Genomic DNA, 22,792 nt, shown 5'->3' with positions numbered 1-22,792 from the left:
CTAGCCTGTCTGTGTGCTTGGGATTACCTTGATCCAGGTGTAGGACTTTGCACTTGGCTTTGTTGAACTTCATGAAGTTCACACAGACCCACCTCTCAAGCTTGCCAAGGCCTATCTGGATGGCATCCCTTCCCTCCAGCATGTTCAGAGCTCCACACAGCTTGGTGTCCTCAGCAAATCTGCTGAGGGGGAACTCAGTCCCACTGTCCTGCCACCCACAGCCACCCACCTGTGTCCTACAGAGTGTATAAATTGGTAGAGGAACTCTGAATTAAATTGCCAGAAATGCTAAGATCGATAGATGGATTCTTTTTGGCTTCATTTAGCTTTGGATCATGCTCTCAATGAAGAAATAGATGACTAAAGGCCTTAACCTGAATTCTCATAGGCAAGAGTGCAGAGGTAATCTTTCTTGCAGAGTGGATTGGAAAAACTCTGCTAGCCTTTCCAGATTCTGTTCTAACTGCTCCCACCAGACCTGGGTGGCTGCAAACTTAGAGCACAGCACTGATTGACTGATTGTTTGGAGCTCTTTCCAGCAGGGTGCTGTCATCTTGATTAAAAAAAAAAAAAAAAAAAAAGCCATCAAAGTAAAAGGGAAGTGGGGTGATGGAAAACTGAATGTTTGCAAAACAGTTCTTTGAATTTCCCAATCCATTACATAACAAAAAAAGCATGAACTCTGTGATTAAGAATACTAAGTAGTAAGGACAGAAATCAATTCTGTTTAGTGAGGATTCAAATCCCCTTGAGGATTTAAAATGTTTTTTAAAGTCTAAGGAGGTGTGTGGGGGTGACATCTTTTCTATAAATGCATAGAATTACTAAGCACAAGGGATTTATTTAACCAGGAAACTTACATTACTGAGATTAGACATCTCGTTTTCAAGGTGCTCTGGGAAGATAATGACTCCTATACCCATAATTCACTGTAGACATCAGTTTTGTCTGATAATACATAAATTGACCTGATGATAGAAGTTAGCAGTTTTCACTCTAAATTGCAGTATAGTGCTAGATAGCAATAAAGAATGTGTGGGGGTGATTCATTGAGTTTCTGTAAATTATAGAGCAGAGGATTTGGCCCTCCTGTTTAGGAAATATACATTTCCTCTCTAAAACAGAGATGCAGTTTTTCCTTTCATTAAAATATAAATGCTCCGAAAAACAAAATCAAATCTTTTGGATCATGGGAAAGAGCAATGTGGTTATTTAACCTGAAAAGGAGGTTAGTCTCAAGGAATAGCTGGATGTTACAATGAATCACATGGAAAACACCATGGGCTTTTATGATGCTGTGATTAAATGTGATCAGTTAGCAGGAGAAGGTGCATGAAATTCTGATTGCAGAGAATTTGATGGGAATTTTGCCAGTGACTTTAATATGCACAGAGTTTCCCTTGGATCCTGGAAACTGTGAAAGCATTTTACTTGCCTATTTGATTTTGAGTTAAGGAATATTGGCTCTTCCTGTCTTTATTTGCTTGATTTTCTGGGGTGAAGTAAATGTTATAGCAATTTATGTTGAGTAAGATTAAAATAATCACCAACTGAGCTAAACTCTGTTGAAAATTCTTGTTGCAAAGGTGTAAAAACTGCTGTATTGAATTGATCCCTGCATCTGTAACATTTCCTTTTCAGAGGAGGAGCAGACTATTGCAATTTGGCAGAGGTGAGAAGGATTGGGAAGCTTTTCCCTTACCAATTTTTAATTAGCTGCTGAATGTAAAAGGAGGAAATGAAGAAGCTGCCTCTAAATTGAAGGAGATTCTAAAAGAAAAAAAAAATCAATACCATTTAAGGAATCAGATTTTTAGTTGGCACTTCATGGGTCCTTTCCAAACTATTAAGTAGATGTAATTTAGATCCACTGATTGGAACATCTGATTCAGGAATATCAAATGTTAGTAGCTCTGTCTTAGAGACTCTGCTGTGTTTGTGGTCTGAAATGGAGCTTTCTACCATTCAGAGTGTCTTCAGGAGATGTGCATGACAGAAAATGTTAAACTTGTCTTACAGTAGAAGTCTCCCAGGTTCAGACAGGGGCTTCTCATGGCGCACTTGGCCCTGGGTTGTATCACAAAGCTCTGCACAGAACTGCTTTGTCATCTGCCTGTTGGAAGGGAACAGGAGGACCTGTAAGGAGGCAGGGGTTTTATCCAGTGTGCACCGATGGAATTGCCCTCACATGTCAGGGAGTAAGTGGGGTGTGGAGTAGGCACTGGCTAAAAGGAAGTGCTGAAATTCTTCTCTCCAAAGAGACAGGACAGCAAGAGGGAAGCCTCTGACTTAATTTCTGAACTTCCCACTAAGATAATACCAATGCACTATGTTTACTTTGAAATTATAATAAAGTAATAATTCAGCCTTTTATGTGGAGTGAGTATAGAAATGTGACTACTCAGCCTACAAGCAGCAGTAGCCTTCTTGCTTTTAATTTTAAACCTGTATGAAAACATTCAGATGACAAATAAATGATGATCAGAAGACAACTAGATGTAAAATTTAATTAAGGATTGATATGCTATAAGAGGAAAAACTGGAGGAGGAAGAAAATAGGAGTAAATATTATTTCCATATTTACTGAAATGTGTCCAAGTTAACAACTACTAATACATTATCTTTGTCCATCACACAAAGAAATCTGTGAAACACACAGCCCTGCTGAGTTCTTCCAGTGGCACATGAAACTGCACCAGTAGAGTGGCTGTCATTAGAAGGGGAGCCTGGAGCTAGGGCTCAGTTGAGAGTACCTGCACCATAGCTCGACCTTTACTGCTCGTATGCCATGTTAGATTATGGACTGGCACTTACTGTGAGCACACAGCTGAAATCCAGTCTCCTGAAAAAGCCAAGGATGCCTTGAGATCTCAGCTATGAAGTCTATTCATTGTGCAGGAATAGACAACTCAATATACGAAAGTCTCAATTTGTGTGACATTTTTTTTCTTTTTTTTTTTGAGGATACATCCCCAAGCATACAGAAATCATGGAGCAGTGATGAAAGAGAATTAAATCCTAACTGTAATGCAAGATTAAAACTGGGAAGTGAAGGTTCAACTATTTGATATAAAACTTTTTCATGTCCCCTTAATTATAGTGGGTTTGCTGTTCTGTTATGCTACTGCTGCAGAAAAATGCACTATTTATAACAGATAAAATATACATAGAGGTCACAACACTGATATTACTTTCAAATTTGATCTATTTAGTTACTGTTTTTTAATTATTCTCAAAGCTCAAATTCTTTCCACAGAGAGCTGTGGTGTCAAATGGCATTATGAACTCTTGCTGAGTATTTTATTTTTATTATTCATCCTGATAATAATCTGTTGCTTCTTATTTTAATTATTCTGGTGGGTGTTTCCTTACAGTTTGTGATTTATCTAGTAGTCTAATGTCATCTCTAGTTTAGGCCTATCAACAAACTTGACCCTTACAGAAAGTTGTATCAGTGAATAATAAACATCCGAAGTGCTACTTTTTCATAAGAAGAGTTTTACTACTGACAGTACCCAAAACCATGTCATAATGTGCATTTTTGCCTTCCTACACAGTTTCCTTGCCATATATGTGTATCTGTAACTGTAGGTACAGGCTGCTTTTTCTATTTTAATGTTTATTCTTAAATTATTCTCTGTTCTGCATGTCTACAAATATAGGCAAAATGAAAACTTAATAGCTTAGTTTAAGGTCTGTCCTTTTGGTAACTCTTACCTTGAGAATCTGCAGTATAAAATCAAGCAACTTCTTCCTTAATGTTTTAGAGTAAATAGCCAAATCACCTCTAAAGCTACATCCCAAAATCAAGAAATTAAATCAGTCTGAATGGAAGACACATTCCCCCTGAGTTACTTATTTTCATTTTACTAGCTCTTCAGTCTTTCTGGAGTTTTCCAGATAGCTATTACTGTAAATAGGCATTAAAAAAAAAGTAATTAATTCTTTGTAGCTGGAAAGGGTGCTTTTGGTCATTACTTTCATAGTGCTCTGCACATGAGGTTTCTGCTGGTAGCTTCATTTTTCCAGCTGGAGAACCTGAGGCACAGGAAGGATGAGTACTTGCTCCCTCACAAGAAAACTAGCAAGTGAGCCATAAAGCAAATGCAAGCCCATCTGTGGCAAGCTTGTCTCTCAAATGTCTATTTTTGTGTCACTAGGTGGTAATTGACAAAATCTGTTACTAGTCCTCAAGTTTATAGAAGGAGTAAATGAGAAATCTCTCATTAATTTGCTTCTAAATGATAACATTTATCATAAAGCTCTACTTTACTAATATATGAAACCAACATGAAAATATAACTGAAAAGGAGGCCTGAGAAAAACCTCCAAGAAAACTTTTACATACTTTACAGCAAATTGGAAAAGTGTAAGTTAAAGATTTTTCCTTTTAAAATCCTGAATCTTACTTGCATTTGTTTGTGTGAGCCTTGTTTGGGTTTTGCTCTTGATAGAAATTAACTTGTGTTAAAATGTATTTATCCTGTCAAAGTGCAGACATTTCAGATTTGCTGGGATGCAGATTCAGACTACAAAATTACTAGAATAAACTGAAACAGTGAGAAGTGGGAGTAATGAAAGAGCTGCCTCTCCTTTACAAATATGAAGCTGTGGGCCCAAAGAAAGGAAATCAGGATCATGGTCACCAAATGACACTGCCTCTCCATTTGTGATGAATTTCAGCTTCTCTCTTCAGTACCAATTGCTCCTTGTTCATGTAATCAAATTTCATACCATTCACATAAAAGCTGTCGGAAATTAATTTATGGGAAATTAATTGTGGGTTGGTGGGCAATATTATTCCAAACACAGTCAAATTTCAGGTATTTCGTAATCTGTAAAAAATGAGACTGACAGTACTTTTTCAGCATCAATTCTTTGTTAGACTGTTCTACTCCGCCATGGGTGATGGAATTTTCCTGGTTTATACCAGCTAATGACATAGACAAGGGTTTTTCCCTACAATCACTTCTCCTTTGTTTGCTTGTCTGTATACATTATAATACCTCTCACTATAACCCATAGATCAGCTTTAACCACTCCCAATATTTTTATTTTCCATATTTGCCAAGTTTTCAAATGGCAAAATTGATTTAATCCTAATCTTCATCATCAAGCAATCAACATGTTAGGTAGCAGTTTGGTAACTATATTTTAGAGTACAAGTGTACAATTTGAGGTTTTTGCTTGCTTTTTGATTGGTTGGTTGTGAGTATTTTCAGTAATTTGTTTGGGACTCACAAGGTTTGTTTTTTTTTCCCAAGAACTGTAAGTAAGAAGGTTCCATTCATAATGTAATCATTAATAATTGCTGAATTTTGTATATTAATTCATGTGTATAGGAAACCAGCATTTATTGAGAATTTCTGCCTTTTGATAATCTCAGTAAATTGAGAAGATTTGCCTTGGAGTTGGTTGCATGTGCCAATAGTCTCAGACAGAAAAAGTTTTATTCCTCTTAGATGATAAACTTTAATAGAAAAACAGCCTGCAAGAGAGCATTTTCTGAGTTCATGAAAATCATTCAGACCGTGCTTTTGTTTTGCTAGTAAACACTGCTCTTTAATTCAGAAAACAGTTTGTATTGGCCTGGGGAAGCCTGTCTCATTTGATAATGGGCTCTGAATCCAGTGGATTATTGCAGGGATTTTATCTTGCAGTAATCTCCAGGGAGAAATGTACAAACAGCTGGGAGAGCAAGAAGGAACTGCATTGTGCAGCAGGAGTTTGTGGAGCAGAATTTTAGGGTGCTGGAGTGGATCTCAATACCAACATGAATCTTTTCTGTTTTTCTCTGGTAAGTGTGCACACACGTTTTTGTTTTTGTTTTTGTTTTGTTTTTTTTAAGTGGGTTACTGAGTTTATAAACTGAGCTGGTGGGTGTGCTTTTATGAAAAATAATGAAGGGTTTATATCACAAACAATGCAAGGGTTGTATAACAACAGTGAGTCTCTCTAGCCTAGATAAAGGAGTTTTTGTATAGGAAATTGTATGTAGCAAAATATGATTCAGTAAAAATATAAAGCAGAGAATGTATAATAAATGTGCCATGCACTATCTGGGACTATTGCAAAAACATGCCAGTTTAGTCATGGGCATTTAATCCAAATATGGTAAAACACCTCAGAAGTAAGATAAAATTACTAAATAGATGTATGTTATAATTTGTTTTATACTAGGCTTTTTTTTTTTTTTTTTTTTTAGATAATAGTATCCTTTTTTCCTTCTTCAGTAGTATGGGAGAACAGCTAGAACTTTTCAAGCAATAGTTCTATTAGCCAAACATGAGAACATAGTCATCAGGGATAATTTAGTCATGGCACTATTTGCACACAGATGAGGACTTAAGACCCTCTTTTAGTTGGTTTTGCTTTTTTGCACTTTCTGCTTGTTTGTTTTGGTTGGTTGGTTTTTGGGATTTTTTTTCTTTTCTTTTCCCCCTTCTCTTTCCTTGCCCCAAGGCAACTGCTCAGAATGAACAGGTAAATCAGGATAGATAATCCACAGAAACTGTTTCTGTTTTAAGAGCTTAACCATCTGCCAATAACAATGCCCAGTATTAGCAATGGTAATTAGCTGAGTATATTTGCTGTATTTATGCAGCACAGTAGATCTGTTTGCCCATTTTTCATCTTTTGTCCTGATGTTTAGTGTATCTTTCCCATACATTTGGAAAGAACAATAAAAATCAATATTCAAGCTGCACTAATACAAACTCAAATAGGGCAACTGCTTTGTGTAAATCGTTGCTCCTGCTTGCTAATACTATCTTAGTGCATAGTCCTGGTATTTTCCAGATCATAAGGATTAAAAGCTGGCTTGTACTTAAAGTAAAATGCACTGGTATTTCAGGAATCTGTGACAAGAGTCACTCAAAAAAAAAATTTCCTGGGAACTCAGTGACAATTTTGATCATAGTTTATTGTGAATGCCTATGTATTTGTACAAAGTTAACAATGGCTTTGTGGTACAATCTGTAACAGCTTGAAAATACTCATTTCAGAAGTTCTTTGGGAAAGAACTGCTCTATCAGTATTTTACTGTTCTGTTGGAGCAGCTTCTTGTTTTCTAAGTAGTTCACTTTTAAAAAAAGGTGTTGAGCCTTGTATTGGTAGAGAAACCAACATTTAGATGAAATGTCAGGTAGATTGTGTGGGTGACAGTAGGTCAAGTTCCAGTTTCCCTGTTAAACTCGGTATGCAGCACCCAGGGTTTCTGTGGGAGAGGCAATGACTGCTGATAATGGATGGTTCAGACAAGTGAAAGCTGGTGCTATGATAGTTTCTGTAATGAAATAATTAGTTCTGTTTAAAGATTGCTGCTAAGAAGATAACCTCCCTTCTTTGCAAGCTTTACACGGGAGCTATTCTGTCTGCTTTGGTAATCTTCTGCTCACCCAGCAAAACACCACACAAGTTATCAATATCTAAAGATAATTTATAGGTCATTAATGGGTTTCATAAAAGGAAGAGCCCTGTGCAGTCCTCCTTGTGCCTGTGACATGGGGCAGTTGCTTTCAGCAATCAGATTGTCTAGCCAGGAAATGAGCTGGGGATCCAAGTATGTGCACGGGCCACTTTTACCCTGTGGCCATGGAGAGGCTGGCTACAAAGTAGTTGTAGTATCAATATAAGGGTATTTTTCCTTTCAAGGGAGTCAAGCCAGAAATAATGAACAGCAACAACATAATTAGGATTCAAAGGCAATGTTTAAATGTGCTAGGGGAGAGAGTTCCTCAGTAGAAGCAAATAGCCACCAAGGAATAGAAATCATGGTTGATTTACATTGAGTGAACATCTGGAGCAACTAAACCTGCAACTGTGGAAGAGAAATTCAGACTATTGACAGAACAAAAAGAGCTGTACAAAAGAATTAATATTCTCATGGAAGTATTTATCTCCTGTAGACTGACTGACAAGATTTCAGACTGCAAAAGTGTGTGCCTGTGTGTACTTATGTGTGCATATGCATATGTTAAAATACACTGGTTTATAGCTCAGAAAATGCCTTTCTACCCTATAGTAGGGGTAGAGTATAGGAGTATAGTGGTTGAAGTTATCTACAACCTACGAGAACGACTGTAATATTCTGTTTAACCAGACTTCTGGCTGATCCAAAGTGGTGGAACAGCCAGGTCGTTAGAGGAACATCTGTTCATACGATTGAATTTTAATTTGTGTTTGCTTTCATACCTGTCCATAAAACTGAGACATAGTTCTAGCATGAGACACAGTGTTATGGGCCAGTCTAGCAAGTGGTGATGTGGAGGCTGGAGACACATAATAATCGCAATATGAGTGTGATGAGGCTTCAGAGCCTGAACTGGAGTCTCCCTTTCCCAGTGAGACAAACAGGAATTATTCCAATCTGTCACCACCTGGGAGTCCTCTGATCTTCTAGTATGAGTGCTCCAGCATGAGGTGTTTCCTCAGGAGTACTTTGTGTCCTCAGTTGACTTAAGAATTATTCGGTTTCTCAACTGAGATTATTTTTCTCATCAGACTCATTGCCTTGTTCTCAAGAGATTTGCAGGCAAATTAGGTTTTCCTTCAAAACCTTGTGTCCCTTTTGTCCCTTTTCCATTTACAAAATGATCAACAGGGTAAATGTCTCTTCTTTTTTTTTTTTTTTTTTTTTTGTAGATATATTATGTTAAAAGGTCAACCGTAGACCCTAAATTTGTAGTGTCTTTTCCATCTCATGGTGTTTAGCATGTCAGACAATTGAATCAGAACAATACTCTTTGTATTGCAGACAATATACAGAGAAAGTCCCAAATAAAGCACTGCTTTTGTATGAATTGCAAGAAATTATGTTGCCAAACCACCTGTTTTGATACACTGCCTAATAAATATCAGAATCCTACAAGTCTGATAAATGAAATTTATTATTGAACTGTGAATTCCTTTAGTTGAGGTAGAATTTTTTCCTGCATTATTTTCCTAAATTGGCTCTCTAATATCAAGGATATGAGTGTTAGCGTTAGCACCAATTCACCTGGAAGAGTATCTATTAAACCTATCCTGACTTATGCTCACAACCCCTGCCCTTCAGTAAAGTTTTCATAAGAAAGCACAGCAGAAACCTGTATAAGAAGGCCAGTAGAGAAAGGCTGCGACACTCCTATTTACAGCATGGTTCAGATCAATTATTCAAGTTGAGCACTGGTCTTAGGATTTAAGCCAAACAAGATCCCTTTCATTTGTCTATTTCTTTCACATATGGTGCCTTTCTAACCACCACTTTTGTTAGTAAAATGTGTAGTTAAATACTGAGTGAAAGTCTAATCCTCTTAGTGATTTTTCAGTAGCATTGGACTAGTTATGTTTTATTTTGATTGTTGGTTTAAAGATGTGCTGACAGCACAATGTAAAACGTATTACATCTAATGTTATAAACTGAAAAAGCCCTTGGCACTTAAAGCTAATGTTTCTATAGTGCAAAATGCAGAGAGAATAAGTATTAATAAAAGTGATGTAGTGGATGAATTGTGAATTAGATGGAGCCTCTATGTTAAAGAAACCATAGAAAGGTGCTAATGCTGCTATGACTAGTGGGACATGATGGTACTTAGGAATGGACTGGACTTAAAAATATGTTTTACCAAAGAAGGATTGGCTGAATGTGGAAAGACCTTCCTCTAAAGTGGCATGTGATTAGAAGAGCGCTAAGTGGTTGAACTTTGTAGTGCTTCCCATGTAATCATCTCTATATAGCCCTTGTTCCTTTTAGCTGGATTGCTATCATCCCACCATACACAGGGTTCCACCTCTAAACCTGGGATAGAAAATTACCTGGCTGCATTACTAAATGCTCTTTCTCTACCTTATGATCAACCTAGTCTCTGCATGCCATGATGATAATAATATCATGAAAAGCAAAGAGCTGTAGGCAGTTATTTTCCTCTAGATCTGAACTGGAATATTTTGGATGTTTTTCCCCTAAAACTCCTGAAGCAAAGAGCTTCAGAAAGCTTTCTTATTCTATGTAGGATAAAGAAAATGTGCTAACTACTCCAGAATTAAGTTCATATTTCATTCTGCTATCTCTCATTTTCATCTGTGATGTTTACTATGTTCAGGACTACTAAAAGAATTAACATATGAAATGAAAAAACTTTACTGACTTGGCAGGTTTTGGTATAAAAGTAGACATAACTGTAAAATAAAAAAAATAGAAAGGAGCAAGAATATTTCAATTTCAGTTAAATACTTTGAGTTGCCCTCAAAGAAAGGCAATTACTACAAGGAAAATATACTCTTATAAAGTATAGAAAGCAATTTTGAAAACTGAAGATGTATTTTCTATTTTTTGGGTGCTCTCCTTTTCACTTTTCTGTTTTTTTGTGTGAGTTTTCTTTCCTGCACTTGCTTTCCTGGTTGTCCTCTTTCACATCCTTTCCCTATCTGTTATATTTTCTTATTCTTTCTTGTGTCTGTGCTTAGCTGAGCCCACAAAAGCCTCCCTTCCTCTCTTTACTCCATCTTCTTTTGTGTCCCTTTCTTATCTTTTAATTCTCCCCCCACTCTCTCCTTTCACCATTCCTTGCCTTTTCTCTCCCTTTTTATCTTCTTCATGCTTCTCTTTCATATGAGCTCTCTTTATGCTTCTCCCTTACTTCAACAAAGCCACGTATTATTCCCTGTTGAGGGAGAAGTACATGGTTACATTTTACATTGCATCCTGGAAAGGTTTTAAACTCATCCTTTTTGTCTAGAACCTGTGATTCTGCTCTCTCACCCATTTTCTCTCTTCATGTGACCTCACTCTCTTTACTGCACCATCATGCCCTTTCTCCCTTGCTTAATACTTCATGGCCACTCAATCTCATGCCCTGGCACTCACTTTCTTGCACCCTTTCTCCTTCTTTCCTGAGAGCTCTGTTTGTCACAAGGATTTCTTGTCCACCATTTCTCACATATTCACTCTTTCTCACAAGCTGTCCTGCTCTTTCTCATCCCCTTCCTCACAGCCCCTCTTTCTCGTGGCCTTGCACTGTCTCCTCCCTTCTCATGACCTCACCTCTTCCCTCACAACCTCATTCTCACTGTCTCTCCTGCCTGCACTCTCCCTTCTTGCACATGCCTTCTCTTTCTTGAACAATTTCTCTTTTGCTCACCATCTTTTCATCACTCTTCTTCTCTATTCTATTCGCACTCCCTTCTTCTCATGCCCCCACTCTTGCTTCCTTGTGTTTGCTGGGGTTTTTTTTGCCTGCCATATTTTCCCAGCACACTCTCTTTCTCATGTTCTTTCTCCTTTTTTCTCACACTCTCTTTCTGGTCTTTCTCGCACACGTGCACTTTCTTGCAGCCTTGTTTGTGTGTGCTTGTGCTTCATTGCACACTTCCTTTCCCAAGCACTTGCCCTTTCTCATGATGGTGCTTTTCTTGCACCCTTGCTCTACCCTTTGTGCTTTCCTTCGTGTGCTGTCCTGCTCTCCTGCCTTCAACCCTGGCCTTTCTTGCACGACTCTTTCCGGTGCCCTCCTGCTTTCTCACGAGTGAAAAAGCACTCGTGAGAAAGTGAGCATTCCCTCTGATGTGGGCTTGCTCTTTTTTATTTGCTTTCTTAATCTATCTTGTGAACACGTGTGAACACGTCCTTTCTCACATCTCACTCTTTCTTTCATGCAGGGATACTTTCTCATGCCCTCTCTTTTTCTCACACCTTGATTTCACTTACATTCCCTTTCTTGTGCCCTCACACTCTTTCTCATGACCTTGTGCTTAACCATTTTCAAACCTTGATGCTTGCTTTCCCACTCAGTTTCTCTGCCCTTCTCCTTGTGCTTGCTCCCTCTTTATTTCTTGCACATTCCCTTTCTGGAGTGCTCCCCATTTTTGTGGCCTCACTTCTCTTGTGACTTCCCTCTTTCCAGCACCCTCCTTGCACATGCTGGCAGTTTCCCCTGCAACCATGCTCCCACACACCATGGGCTTTATCTTTTGCTTTCCTTTCTTGTGGCCACCCTTTCCCACACGTCTGCTTTCCTTTGTCACACCCTTGCTCATTTCCCTGCACTTGATCTTTGTGGTGCCCTCCCTCTCATGTGCTCACTCTTTCTCATTCCCTGGCTCTTCACCTTCACTTGCTGTTTCCCATGTGCTTACTGTCCACACACTCCTGTGCTTCCTGCTGCACTCACAACCTTTCAAGTCCCTTATGATCATTCTTCCTCAGGAAAGCTTTACTTCTCATCCAATATCTGTCTCATGCTCTCTTTCTTGTCCTCTCCCGCTCTTGTTCACAGCTCCTCTCACTTTCACACATTCCCTGGCTCTCCCTTGCTACCTCATCTCTTTCTTTCTCCTCCCCTCGCTCCCTGTTTTGTGTGCTGGCTCTTCCTTGTGCACTTTATTTTTCTTGAGTTCTTTCTTACAGCAGTTGTGCTTTCCCATGTGCTCCACTTGCATGCATCCTCTTCCTCATGCCCTGGCAATTCTTCATGCACATCCTACTCCTTGTGCCCTCACTCTTTCACATGGACCTGCTGTTTTTTCTGAACACTTTTTTTTTTGTCTTTTTCTTATGTGCTCACCCTTTCTCACACCCTTGAACTCCATCTTTCTCACACAAGAGCTCTTTCTTGCTTGGGCTCGTTCTCATATTTTTCCTCTTTCAAGCACTAATTCTCACATGCTCCCCATTACACTCTTTCTCCATTTCTCTAGTTACTTCTCTCCTCCCTCTCTTATGCTTGCTCTCTTCCCCACTTCTCCCCCACCTCTTTCTGTATCCTTTTGGTGTATTTTCTTACCCTTTTCCTTCCCCCCACCACTCGCTCTTTTCACTGCTTCCTATCCTATCTTGTCTCTCCCTTTTTAGCTCTCTCATACTCTCTCTTTCACATGAGTTCTATTCTATGCTTCCATCTCTTCATTAAATAGTCTTTTCACCAAAGTTGTGTTTTATTCCCTATTGAGGGGGAAGTAGATGTTTGCATTTCACATTGCAGAACTCTGGAAGTGTGCAACAAGTTTTTAAACCCATCACTTTTGTCTAGAAGTGCTCCATCCACAACTTCAGATGGGGAGGCTGAGCCATCATTGCTATACAGCAAAATACTTACAGTGATAAAAAATAAATGTAGTAATAAAAAAAAAATGCAGTTGCTGTCAAAACCCAGGCTCAGCTGGATGTTCAGCATTTCCATGTGTTTCATAAACTAGGCACCAATTTCCCAGGAAGCATTAACTCATTAGTTCCTAGAATAGGCTCAAGTATATAACTTGAGTATTTTCAAGAAGTTCACCATGAAATATTTCTCCAAAAATATTTATTTTGGTTTATCAAGATTCTAGCAGACTGAGGCAAATAAATATCCATTGATAAACATTGTGCTTGCAAAAATTAGTCATGTCTTTGAACTGCTGCTCCACCACTCAAAAATATTGCCTGTAAAGCTTTATATATTAATAATATAATTTCAAATATACATCTGTGTTTATCTTCTGTACTAAAGGAACAAATGCCTTTAAATAATAATATACTATGTTAATTTCAATGGTGTTGCTCTGCTGAAAGTCACACTGCTATAGATTTGATTTATTCCTTAATTAATGCAGTTAAAATTACTAATCAAAATTCATTGGGAAAATATTCAGTGCAGATCAAAATGGCAACATCTAAAATTTAGGATCATCAGTTAGAGTGTCTTTAGTTTTGCCATCTGCTTTCACTTTACTCTTGAATTATGAAATGGCAGTGTGTATATGTAATCCTAGCTCTTGGAGTCATGGGATAAATGTGAAAATCTTAGTTTTTATTAAAATGTTTATATTCCTGGTGGTTGGGTAGAAAGAAGCTTACATGTGCATTAAAACACAGAGTTCAAAAATTTGAGTGCAAATAAAATTTTTAATTCTAGCCATTATCATTATTTTGGGGGCCTAAACCATAATTGTCCAATTCGGGGTGCTGGCAACATTGTTCCTCTCAATTTTGAAGTAATGCAGTTATCTTTTTGCATGAAATTAACTTTTTTTTTTTCCTATGTAGAAGTACTAGCTAGAAAACATTTTTAGGATTCATATAAAAGTTTTCATGGTATATGGTTTTCATAGTTTTCACAGGAATTTTCATGTACTGTTCAGTAGGAGATATGCACTTGGTTTTATTCCTTCTGAGCAAATAATATTAATTTTTACTATACCCTCAGCTTTAACATGGCAATCTGTGGTGTCTAAGTCATGATACTGTGAACTCCAGCATTTGGTGCTTACTAAACTTAACATCTATATGCCTTTTTAGAGAAAAAATCTAAGTAAAGGATTTCAAAAGACGGGGGAGGTAAAACACATTCCATTATGCAAATCACGCAAACATCTTCCTTTTTAAATTACAGTTAATTGAATATATTTGCAAGTGTTCATCTCTGTTTAAATGTATTTTAGGAGGGCTCGATGGACAGCTTGTATGAGCCTGTCCCAGAACATCAGGAAGCCAAGGATACAACTACTCTTGAAAGCCAGGCTAGCACTCCAGTGAGCACACATGGAAACTGTGGGCCACCTGACAGGGCTATGTCTTTGGTAAGTAACATTTCATTGCAAAGCATGCAATGCATTTTGCAAAAAAAACTATTGCTGTGTACGTGGGCACGTGTGTGTTCTGCTGGCTTATCTGCCAGTTTGAACTATTTAGGCTCCTCAGAGCCACTGTTCACATCTCATCTCTGTAGCCAATGACCTGATTCCTGTCCAGCACACTTGAAAAGCAGGTCATGAGTTTCTCTGCAGCAAGCAGCAAAGGGAGGTTAGTGCAGCTGCACTGGACAGGGGAATTTCTCTTTGCAAGTAACAGTGTATGAAGCTCTGGTTACAGTTATTGGTATGGTTTGTTTCTAAAGAATATACTAACACTGTCTTTGGTTGTCCTTTTTGTTAATACAAAAAAATGCATTTCTAAAGTGTGAGTTGAATGAATTTTGTAACTGATGGCCTCTGGAATAAACTTGACATTTTACAAAACCTCATTAGGCAAACATGTGAAGAAGGTTGTCTTCTGGGCTTTTTTTCCCCTTCCTAAATGATGTTACCCTAGTTAATCCTTTCTTATTTGCATGTCATTGGTATAATAGATGATGCTATGACAAATACTTTAACATGGTATATTGAATTTCATAATCTTATTTATTTCAGATTCTCTGTTCTCTGCTTTGCAATGTGCCTTTGCTTATAATTACTGTTTCTATTTCAATGTAAGATGCAGTCTGGTGATTGAATGAAGGGGAAAACAGGATGTTCATCATTCAGAGGAGACTTCCCTTCAGATATTGTGCCAAGTTTCACCCACATGCACTCTGGGTTAGGTACCTTGTACCTATGAGTCTGCTGGCCCTTTGGTGTTGCAATATCACACAGCAGCTTTGCACACAGGATTTGCTTGGAGAAAGTGCTGGAGCTGGTGGGATGGGAGAATGCCTGGGGGAATTGTGGCATGCACTTGTTAAATTCCTAAAGGACTGAAAACAACTTGTTCTCAGACCCATCTGCTGTAACTATCTCACTCTGTGCATGTCCCTCTCTTCCACATAATCACCTTGGGACTGTAAATAATGGTCCTGGTTTTGAAAGTGTAGCAGTGCAGAGATCTCAAGATGATTCCTCACAGCATCATCAAAGATCTATGAGCCTGGGCTCTGAAATGTCCCTGTGTTCTAATTTTCCTGCAATAGGTGGGAGATGCTCTCTTGAGTGACAGGGTTTTCCCCATTACCAGGCTGTGGCCTTGTCACTGTAAGAATGAGCTACCTCTACAATGTTCCAGTTAAGAGTGCACAATTGTGGTTGTGAAATATGGCCGGAACCTCATCCTAGCTTGACTGGATGCTCACTGTGGGAAGCTCTAGTTATTTGTATTTGTGTAATGCATGCCATTCTACATGCCCAAAGATGAACATCAGAGTACAGTTCCTACTTGTATTCAGTCTTTTCCCCCTTTGCCGTGGCTCCAAACCAACTTAATATTCAATGACTGCTACACTAATATTTCCCTGGCCAATAGATGTTCATCTGTTAGAAGCAGTATTTAGGCAACATAAAATGAAAATTAAAAGGGCAGGTTTGTTTTTTGGTTTGTAGCCAGAATAGGACATATGATATCCTAATGTACTTTACAATAGAAATCTAGGAGAAATTGTCCTTTATTTTCTCAAGGTATGGTAAAGAAACGCCCATAGGACTGTGCTCAGCTATGGTTTTCACAATGTGTAAAACTAAGACTTAAAACTGCAGTGGTTGTTTACATCAGCTGTTTCTTGCTTTTTCTTGCTTTATTCTGCTTTTTATGTGTCATCATCTTCAGAATTTTTATTGTATTGGGTTAGACATAGGCTTCATAAATTATTTAGCTGAAGAAAAATAATCAACATATCCAGTAAAGAATTTTGTTTTCCTTGAGCCAGTCTGCAGAAGCAGATTTGCTACTGGTGTAGGATAGAAAATCCCATACATTAATCTGAACAAAATGTAGCAAAACATCTTTCACATTGCTTAGTTTTTTGTGGGGTAGCACTGCATGGTCCATGAAGGTACATGTATCACACCAAATAGAAGAAACACTTTGATTTCTGCTACCTCTTATCATGTATTTTTGTTTTCTTAAAGGAGATATTATGGTGATGGCACATTTGTTCATCATTAGCTAAAAAGTTCATTCTCAATAAAAACAACACTAAATGGCGTAGGCACACTTGGCTCATTAGATGCTAACAAAAAGCTTCCCAAGGCTGGTTCCAGGTTTTATTTTCTGCTTTAAGAGAAAATAAAAGTTTTAAGCTGAGCACTTAACTAAAAATAATGTCTGGATGCTGCGTCACTGTGCTGGCTGTAGAATCAACATGATTATTTATAAAATACTTTCTAGAAACAGAAAACAAGATTAGTGATGACGTGTTGGCAGTAAGACATGTGGAAAAATGTGGCTAAGGCCAGAGGCCTGTGTGTAATCTTATCTGCTATTTCTGGCCTGTGAGTTATTACAGCTACACCTTGGATGAAGCCGTTAAGCTTATTAAGTGAGCCCATTTGTACTTCTCTCCCATTTTTAATTCCGTCACTCGGTTCCAGGCTGCAGGGCAGCCCCCGCAGCATGATAAATTCAGGACATTATTGGCTCCATTTAGCCATCCATCATTATCCAGTAATGCACGTATATAAGTGCACTGCTAAGTAGGTATGGACTCGAGCTAATCTTTAAATGGTTGGCTGAAGCACGGCAGGTTCCACAGAGCTGTTAAATCTCCAAAGGGTGGAGCAGCCTGGCACGGCACACTTCCTCCTCAGGAGGCTTTGACCTTTCCTTTTTCCTATATAACTTCAAAATCAACAGGGCAGGCATCCAGGATCAGCTCCCCTCACTTTTATGAAGGCTGATCAGGGCTAGAGAAAATTCTTCCTTGTAAGGCAACAAGGTAGCGATTTTCTTGCAGTGAACTCATCTGTTGTGATTTGTCCTAATCAGAGCTGGGCCCTGAAGCTCTTCTGGAAATGTGGGAAACACAGGGTAGTGTGGTCACTGAAGCTGTGCAGGACATCATTCACTGAACACAGTGACACTCCTTTTTGAACCATGGCTCTGGCCAAACATCTGCCCAAATGACACATCCTGTATGAAGAAAAAGCTGTCTTTCATGTACGCTGTTCTTCTGCTTCACATAACTCCAGAGACCTGTTTAGTATCCAGAATTATTTGCCAGGGATATTTCCACTCTGGGCTCCTGTGGTACTATCGTGAACCTGTTGTGCACACTTGCCTTTTGATTTTAATCCTCCTGGAGAATTGGCCTGTTAACTTTGTGATTACTTTGCCTGTTGTTCAGCTTCAGTGATATTCTCAGAAAGAAAGAAAACCGTAGATTTATGGAGTTGTTTTTGTACTTAATGCATAGCAAATCTGAATTGGACTTTCCTCAGAAACAGCTGAATCACAGGGGTACTCTTTGCCTGTATCAATGCTATTAACTGGGAAACTGAATTTCTACCTCTTGTAACCTGGTGTTACAGTCTTCTGCCTCAAGAGCTGTCTCCAGCTTCTCAGGGAAAGAACCTTCAGTATTAAAACCATTTTGACATATATCCTGTCAGACTGAAATCACCAAATATCATAAGAACCACATATTTTTGACTTGCTGACTGTGATTAACTGCCCTGTATATCAGAAGAGTGCCAAAATATTTATCAGTCATTCTAAGCAGTTGCCAGGAACATCAAAATCATTTGTGATACCTGCCTTAATCTGCAGTGTTATAATTGGCCTTTGATCCCAGTGAGGGCAAGAAGAGGGCTGGTTATCTGAAATGGTCATTTCCCTGCTTGCAAGTCCTAACACACATGGGAGCCCTAGCTTTTCTCAGCCAGCTAGGAAACACCAGAGAGTTTAATTCAATTCCTTAATTCAGAGTTATTTGATAACATCAGGAAGAAAAGGACTTTGTCAATAATTTCATCATGCAGGGTTTCTCCATATGCGTTTGTTTTTTTTTTTTTCTAGGGAACATTTGGGATAAGGAAGGAAAGAATTGGTCCCATAAGCAAGATAATTATGCACTTTAGAGAATGTGGAGAGTAGAGTCAAGGTGAACCTTTATTTACATTCTAAGATAAAATATGTTTTAAGAAACTAGTTTCATTTTAAAGTTACATATAAGTTTAAACATAGTCAGTACCAAAAAGATACTTTGAAAAAGTACAAACCAGAGTAATTTATTCTTGTACCCCAGTTTAGCCACCTGATTCAGAAACAGCAAGAAGAATGTGTTGAATGAAAGGTGCCATTTTAAAATGACCATTTAAGTCCACTACCTATTTCATTTTGGCACTGCATCCCATGATATCCTGTGAACTCACATTAGGCATCACCTCAATATATGATGTACTCTCATCAGTGCAAATTTGCTGGACTTTAGGAATTGGTTTCAAGTGATGGAGCAAAGGATTAAACCCTGCTTCATGGTCTACACCAGCTGTTTGGTGTGTGAAGATACGAATCAAATCTTTTTAGGTATATTGCCACAATGGGGCCTGTCTCCAATTTTTTCCCTGGAGCTTATACAGATTTTAAATTACAATATCCATTGGTCTCTGACCTCCATGGATAATGTTTCCTTTAACAAACCTGTTTGAAATAAAATATTTAATATTTTCCAATGAAATTTGACACTACACTTTTAAAGAAGCCTTTAAATCATTTTAAAAATTCTTTTAACTTCTCAGTTAGTAATTTCTTTTGAGTTATTGAAAATATTTGTCCCAAGACTAAAATGCTGACTTTTTTTTTCAGCAAGAAATTTGTCTTACATTGCCTATATTATCTCAAAGTGAGTGATAAACTTTGTATACTCTTTTGATCTATATACAGCATCTGTGAGCAAATCAACACAGACAAAAAAAACAGATGTGGAAACTGCATACAGTTGTTAACATTCACAAATATCCATGCTTAAAGGACCTCTTACACTCAGCTAAAATAACTTAGCACAGGAAAACAGCCTTTTCTTAATGCATTGCCTGAAAAAGCTTTAAAAAATCTATGATGAGTTTTACTGAGAAGAGGGGGAGAAGTATAAAATGGTCAATTATGCACTTAACATGGTTTTATGTAGTACAGGTTTTGGTTTTTTATCATGCAACCTGATGGCATTTTTTAATTACTTTGGTCAGAGTCAAGCAGATGTAGTTAGTGCTACAAGAAGGAAATAAATGAAACATAATGTTATAAGAAATAGGTCCAGTTAGACTAAATTTACTAGATTTATAAAATAATGAATGGTTATATTATTTTTAATGCCTCTTGTTGCACAACAGATTGAAGTGGTATCCTTATGGACATTTTTAACCCAGTTCCTGCTTTTCAGGCTGGAAGAAATAAATAAGAAGAAAGTGATACAGTGCTTTGATATCCTGCCTCAGGAGATATCACAATAATATAGGGACAGAGATCTCTTGTGTCCTAGCATGACATCCTTAGGTTTTCCTACAGTTAAAATTAAGTCCATGGTTAACTGCAGAGCAAACATGCATTAAAATGTTTTGGTATCATTTGCCCAGCAAGGCACCTTTTTGTTCTCTCTTTCAACAGCTACATCACTTCTCCTCCCTTTCACACTTGTCAGGGTATAAATATTTATTGTCTGGGCCCTGGGGGCTGTGTGATCTTGCTTCCAGGCCAGTGTTTGATTCTGATTTGGTCCCCTTCAGAGCTTTCAGTTTTATTTGCAGTTTCCTGCCCTCTTCCACATTCCCCTGCACGTTTGGGTTTACAGAGTCTGTGTCCTGTGTCCGTCAGGAAACCACATCCCATTGCAACGATTGGGTATTTTAATCCTCATAAAGTTTCCAAGAGTCATACTATGGAGGAAATATGATATTCATTCCTGGGGTATGAGCATGGTTCTCTGATTTTTCAGGGGTATTATGGTTGTCAGCTTCCTGGGAGCCATGGATAACTGAAGCCTCCTGAAATCAGGACACAAAATTACATATATTCTCTGCTGCACTGTGTCCTCCACAGCTTCAGATGTTGGAAAAAGGAAGACTAGAAATGTTAGTGGGTATTAAAAAACACACATCAAAACTATATAATTCATTGTCTTTTCAGTGACAAAAATAATAGATTTGGGATTAAACATTTTTGATTTTCATAGACCTTTTTTCTCTATCTTTTTAAAAGGAGTTTCCTGACTTTGAGAACACACTGACCAAAAAAAGAAAGTAAGTTGAGACCAGTTCAAGGTCTACACAGTGTCACTCTATTTGTCTGTACCTTTCATCCTTATTGTTTTATTAAGGTTTGCCAATGTTGCTTTCATTTTCATAAAGTACATGTATTAATGTTGCAGTTGAAGAGCACATAACAAGCTTATAATGCATTCCTAAGGCTCTTTTGCCATGACATTTTCATATCCACACAGCTTTCTTCCGAAATATCAGAACCAGGACAGCTAAAATCAAATGCAGTTAATCTGAGCTTAGTTTAACCATATGTCTGCTTTTCTGAGAGATTGAAGTGGTAACCTATTTTATAGCATGTTTGCACCATTGACCTCCTAATCTCCTGAAGTGGTTTTTTTTTTGTTTGTTTGTGTTTTAATCCAAGTAAAAAATTGTTTGCAAAATAATTCGGATAAAACAGGTCAGACATAATTTTATGAATCATTTTTGTGATAGCAACATGTTTTGAATCCATTCATGGACACAGTGCTATGCTTTGAGCTAATGATCAATATTTATTAGCAAACAGAGGAATGTATTTTGAAAATTCTTTTTTTTTTTTTTTGCTTCATGGTGAAGTCTATTACATTACTGAAGTGGATCCCTTCAAATTAAATCTGAAATCCTGCCTAATGGAATGATACAGACAGATCTTATCTGTCTGCTGTGACAGACATGAAAATCCCTGGAGTTTTGTTGGTTTTTATTTTTTTCATCTATAGGTTGGGCCCCACTAGACTCAGAACATCAATGTCATCTGTGTCTGCTGCTGAAAAATCTCAAAATGGGTAAAGATTTCTAAGAAAATGAAGAGCTCTTTTGTCTTAAATAAGAGTTTTAATCTATTTCTCATCATCTGATAAAAACACTAGTAACTTATCAGCTTCAAACACAGAGACATGTGCACTCATCTGTGAGATCTCAACTATATGTCACCAGTCAGGACTCTCTGAAACTCCTCCCAAAATTTCATTAATTAAAATGTGGACATAACTCTATTTCTCATGGATTTCTCATCATTCTCTTACACTTTGAAGTCAAACTATTGTGTAGGCCTTACCAAGCTCTACCAAATATGATGAAATCACCTGGGTGCCTACAATTGTTCTGCTTAGATCAGGACTAGGTCTGCCCCAGGAAAAAAATAGCAGTCTATAGCTAAAATGTTAAATTTTACAGTGCAAATTGAACTATTCGCTTTGAAACCTAATCCTAGTCTAAAATAATTATCAGAATTTTGAAACATCATTGCAATAATTTGACTGATCAATTAAAAAAAAACAATAAAAAAAGAGTGAGCTGGAAGAAAATAGTTTGAACCAACATGAAAATATTTTGTAGTGAAAATTATTTCATTGTGTCCAGCCATCACTGTCCTGGCATGGCACTCCCAGTGATAATGAGGAAGTTTCCCCTTTGATCTTTCATGTAGATATGGATGAAGTCAACGAGGAGTTAATCATTCTCTGTTCCCTACAATGGGGCAACAAGGAAGCACCAAGTTATATGGAGCAGCAGAAATAACATACGTATTGCTTGTTTAGACAGTAAGAATTGAACTGTGGAATTCTGGATTCACAAAATCCAATCATTTTAAAAAGAACAAGTAGGTACAGACTAGTTCCTTAAAAATCCCACAAATGTTTAGCAGCACCCTCTTCCTCAGGAAACCCTTCAGCACCTGCACGACTGAGGGTGGGAGAGGGGTCCCAGACTTTGTGCTCTTTCCCTTCTGCTGATCATTGTCACAGATTAGACAGTCCCTGCTCTCACCTACTATAACCACTGCTCATAAACTACTCTCCACTGGGTTTTTAATGTATAAAATAAAACAAATTAACCTTTGTTAAAAGAATTTTTTCCCCTCTGTTATCTATTCTTCAAGGTGTCCTCTATGAACTACTGACCACAGATGGAAGCATGAATTAGGAGTCATCCTTGATGTAAATGTGCAAAAAGCTAAATAAAATTTCACGCAGGGTTCTGGGGATGGTATGCTCACATGTAGCTCTTTGTTTCAATCCCTTATCATGTCACCAAACTTAAGGCAATAATTCTAAAAGTTGTAGGACACTTC

At 37.9% G+C, this 22,792-nt stretch overlaps 1 protein-coding gene across 9 annotated transcripts in view; it reads left to right on the top strand.

The window, feature by feature from the left end:
* Nucleotides 1-22,792, top strand: part of SAMSN1 (SAM domain, SH3 domain and nuclear localization signals 1) — a 161,219-nt gene that overhangs the window by 73,486 nt on the left and 64,941 nt on the right. For 3 of the 9 annotated variants that reach the window (XM_068180622.1, XM_068180624.1, XM_068180621.1), the window contains 4 exons: nucleotides 5,661-5,797; nucleotides 14,398-14,535; nucleotides 20,675-20,715; nucleotides 21,438-21,503. In XM_068180622.1, coding sequence (XP_068036723.1) covers nucleotides 5,774-5,797; nucleotides 14,398-14,535; nucleotides 20,675-20,715; nucleotides 21,438-21,503 — 269 coding nt within the window. In that variant the 5' untranslated portion in view covers nucleotides 5,661-5,773. Of the gene's footprint in view, nucleotides 1-4,255; nucleotides 4,370-5,644; nucleotides 5,798-14,397; nucleotides 14,536-20,674; nucleotides 20,716-21,437; nucleotides 21,504-22,792 lie in introns of those variants that run through there. The other 6 variants (XM_068180623.1, XM_068180625.1, XM_068180626.1 and 3 more) reach the window with 6 other exon arrangements.

Source organism: Anomalospiza imberbis, chromosome 2 (assembly GCF_031753505.1).
Source record: "Anomalospiza imberbis isolate Cuckoo-Finch-1a 21T00152 chromosome 2, ASM3175350v1, whole genome shotgun sequence".
Lineage (NCBI taxonomy): Eukaryota > Metazoa > Chordata > Aves > Passeriformes > Viduidae > Anomalospiza > Anomalospiza imberbis.
The sequence above is the reverse complement of the archived record's forward strand: the minus strand, read 5'-3'. Positions and strand labels throughout refer to the sequence as shown.